Source organism: Cloeon dipterum, chromosome 2, assembly GCF_949628265.1.
Source record: "Cloeon dipterum chromosome 2, ieCloDipt1.1, whole genome shotgun sequence".
Lineage (NCBI taxonomy): Eukaryota > Metazoa > Arthropoda > Insecta > Ephemeroptera > Baetidae > Cloeon > Cloeon dipterum.
The window spans coordinates 26,445,895-26,450,142 of NC_088787.1; the positions used below are offsets into that span (position 1 = coordinate 26,445,895).

Below are 4,248 nucleotides of genomic sequence, written 5' to 3' on the forward strand. Positions count from 1 at the left end.
TTTAGGTTTCAATGGACGCAAGTTCAACTGAAAAATTCTGTACTTACTGTCAATATTGCCTGTGAGGAAGTTATTTTCCGAAAATTTGTGTCTTCTGAGTCGTCAAAAGCAAGCCAGAGAAGGTAGAGCAGAGATTCCAATTTTTCTCGAGCAAATACTGCCACGGAGAAGAATTAAATCAAGCGCTAAATTATTGCAAATATTAGCTATGGTCTCATCACGTAGGCTGCGAATAATTGGATAAATGGTGCCGGGGGAATTCATCTTTTGGCAGCAGACCGTGCGGGTGGGGCGGCGGATCTGACTCAACGTGTAGTATTATCTGTGCTCGTCGGCGCCGCTGATGTATCCTTGAGTCATCCAAGCAAGAGAACTGGCGGTAATAAAACGCACGGACCAAAAACCAAACGTTGAAAGTAAAGTTTGCACAGGAAAACGCGGGAGGAAAAGATTTCGGAGCGGTGAATTCCCAGGCCGATTTTTATTAGGCAAATCTGGAGGAAGGGATTCGCCGCGGATAAAGTAAATAGCGTGTGCAAAGTGCGGCCTCGTGCGCCGCTTGGCAAAAATCCCCCTTCTGGCTGCAGCGTGTACTGATTCGATGGTCAAAACGCGATTTGTTGTTTGACTTTGGGAATGGAAGAAAAATAACAAGAAACTCCTGGGACTCGAAAAACGGGGGTGGGCAAAAAGCTTGTTTGAGCAGGAAAAACGATTAAAAATCCGGGTTCATTTATTAGAAAAATCCCTCATTCGTAGTTTCTCACATTCAGAGAGCTGAAAAGGACGCTACAATTTGTAACCGAAGTTTAAAGAAGGTGGCGCCGAGGAGGTGTGAAATTTATCAAGTCGCCATCTGCCGCGTTCCCCTCGTGCCTCTCCTCCCCCGATTTCCTCTGAAGGCGAAAGGGGTTAATTCAGACATAAATTAGATCGCCTGCTTAAGGAAAATTCAAATCCGAATATTATCGCCTATAGAAATCGGTAAATAGGCCGGAAGGGAGAAAAGATCGATCGGCCGGTTTTCTTTCTCTCTATTTGGCATGGCCGGAGAACATGCACACACTACTTTCTCCATTATCCCCCACACACACACACACGCCGCTCTGTTCGAGTTTCATTTCCTGAGAGACTATTGACCCCTCACTGATTGGGAAAGATAAACGGCACCGCGACTACTTTATTATTATTATTATTATTGGCCGTGTGTGCGGTCGCCGGCAGCATTTGAATATAGCATATAGAAATAAAAACCTCACACGTGACTCAGCAGTCAGTTATCCATACAATAAATAAGCTGGCTGACGGAGCCGTGCGAGCAACCCTTTCCAACCCTGCTGCCGGTGGCCTCCAATTTCTCCCTCATTAGCTATTGATTAGCTCTAATTTATTTTGGGATTTTTGTTATTCTGCTTTAACGATTGACCTTGCGCTGGAACTAATGCGTCAAGAGGAATTAAAAAATGTTATGCGCTTGTTCTTGAAATTTAGAGCATTAAAATGAAAATCAGCAAGTCTACTACAGCCATTGCTAGGAAGCTGTGATTTTTAACCAAGCCAAAACTTTTCCAGGATTGATAAAAATTGATTCTAACAAAGCCAAGTGGAAATTTTGCGGGCGAGTAATGCGTAGCGTGTTATCAGTTTCTACGGTTGTAAGAGACACGTTTCGTATTCAAATTTGGTCAGTAAATATCAAACTGTTGACGCACAACATAATAAATGATAATTAATAGGGCTAATCTATTTGGTGGATTTATTTCCATCGTGAAATTTACGCCCGAAAAACACGGAACGCGAGAGAAAGAGAAAGATTTGGTCGTTTTGCCGGTAAAAGCAATCTTGGTTACTATATTTTACGTATAATCCCTTGGCTGCAGTCGCTCGCGCACAATTTTCCACCGCTTTGATCGCGATAGGATTGAGAAATTTATTAGTGTTCAAAGTTGTCACACAATACAATATTATGAGATCCAGGCTGATTAGCGGCTATTAGAATATTATGCGGTGGCACGCAAGCTTATTAAATCGCAATCATGGCCAAGGAAAGCTGCGCGTCTCCAACCGCCACAGCCCACGCTTTTAATGGCAAATCGGTGCGTGCGTTAAATTAGCATTCAGCTCGTTAATTTCAGGTTTAAACCGGTCTAATTAGCGATTTATTTACGGCTGACGACCTCTATTATGATCTGTCGTAAATTTCACGTCAAACCGTCTGTTTCTTGCACTCTTCGTCCTAATTTAAAAATTATAGCTTGTTCATTTATGGAAAGCCTCGGTTATAATAAGGTATTAGAGGGAAAAGAGACTACTAACATACTACCACACGCGCTACTAATTTTATTTTTACATTTTACATCATTCCAGGGTGCCACTCACAAATGTATCTGTTCATGGTGATGCCATAATAGCCATCCGCACAAAAATAGTTTTCCCACGTGTAGTTAAAGGCTGGTCGCATGATCACGCAATTATACTTTTCAAAATTCACTGGATAGTTTTTGTGCCAATTCAAGTAAGGCCCAAGCCCGTGGCCAGTGGAATCCCAGCTGAATGGGCCAGTACTTAAAAACTTTGCTCCAGACGTCCAGAAGCCTTCCTCGTATTGAGCTGTACATTTTGTTATAATAGAGTAGTTAAAATATTTTTGAATAAATTTTCTACTAACATATTTCTTTGTAAATGGCCTCATCTTCTTCCTGCGACTCGATACTGACCAAACGCATTCCTCTTAATTTGCAATCATTTTTTGCTGAAAACCAGTCCAGCTGCGAAATTTAATATAGATTTAAATACTGTCTACGAAACGTTTGTAATTTTATTTGTCGTAGTTGAAAGCTGAAATAGAATATAAATACATTTTTTTTATTTATTTGAAGAAACACCAATGGTGTACAACAGACATAGACATGCATAAATATTACAGTACACTAGCACGCATGAGAGTCAATGGGATCTTCTTGCATTCCAAAAGCTAGGCATTTATTTAATATAAATAAATGGAAACTTTTTCCGCAGTTTTTGCGTAGAGTCCTTTTTGCGTTTAGACAACTTACGATCATGTTTGATATATCGTAGACTCCGTCACCAAAGGAGAAGCGATAACGACCATCGATATTTTCCGGGGGTAGCTGCGTATCCTTGAAGTGACCGAAGAATAAATTTTCAAGGTGTTTTTTTTTTAATTATGCAGGACTTACAACAGCTATTGGCTCGAGAGGTTTTTCACATATGTACCAAAGTGATAGGCTGCTACAAGTCTTTGTGCTGTTAGTTACACTCCAGAAATCGGTGTCGCCGTCATTGAAAAGGATGCACGTATTGTCAGTCAAATTGTAAGGCCTCGTTGTTCCCCAACCTTCGTATGGGCCGATGCTGCGTCCGGTAGAGTCCCAGTAAAACATTTGGCTTGCGTAACCAAATGTCGAGTGAGAGAATCCAGAGGTCCAAAACGCTTGGCCAGCGTAATCACCTAATTAATTAGGGATAAAGCCTAATAATAATTATAGACATCGAGGTGAATACCTAATTGATTTCGGATGGTGACCAGCTCATCGTTGGATTCTAAACTAAGAAGTTCGTAGCCATCACCGCTTATAAGACAATCGTATTTCGCCTCATACCAAGATTTCTGGAATTAAACAAGGGGAAAATTTAAAATCTTTGAGTAAAATATTTTTAGACAAATCACGGTAATAAATTATTTTCCTACTACCAAAACTACCAACCTGACGTTGAGAAATCACATAACCCTTGTCTCCGATTTTGAATCCTCTTGATTCACCGAAGTTGCTCTGAAGATCATTTAACTTTTTAAAGAATTAACACATCAAATCTATGATACTATACTTTTTCTGAGAACGGCAACGAGTAACTAAAAGTCCCAATAAAAAATAAAGGAAGTAATATTGTCAAGAGTTCCTTCATCTTTTGTTTTGTGTCAAGCAATCTTCTCTGTCTGTTAGGACAATATTACTAGAGTTCTTTTATATTGGTTATTAACACGATATTGATTACAGATAAGTGTAAAAATAGGCTCCATTGACCTGATTTATAGATTAGATTGTGTTATCTCTCAAGCTACTCTGAATTTTACAATCAAAACAACAAATTTTGGTATTTTTACCAGCGAAATATAAATATCGCGTGCGCTCTTCAAATCAAACTTTGCATGTTTTCCTGAACTGATGTTCGTTCGTCTTTTCCTTGGTGGTCCTTTCATCGGAGTCAAGCGTTTGGATATAACAA

At 39.9% G+C, this 4,248-nt stretch overlaps 1 protein-coding gene across 1 annotated transcript; it reads right to left on the reverse strand.

Moving 5' to 3' along the window:
- Positions 1-2,317: 2,317 nt before the first annotated feature.
- On the reverse strand, positions 2,318-3,948 carry LOC135936153 (uncharacterized). Its single transcript, XM_065478866.1, has 7 exons — positions 3,850-3,948; positions 3,729-3,794; positions 3,526-3,631; positions 3,201-3,472; positions 3,057-3,140; positions 2,669-2,768; positions 2,318-2,610 (listed from the first exon to the last, which is right to left on the reverse strand). The coding sequence occupies exons 1-7, from the start codon at positions 3,925-3,927 to the stop codon at positions 2,354-2,356; spliced, it is 963 nt and encodes a 320-aa protein (XP_065334938.1). The 5' UTR covers positions 3,928-3,948; the 3' UTR covers positions 2,318-2,353.
- Positions 3,949-4,248: the final 300 nt, after the last annotated feature.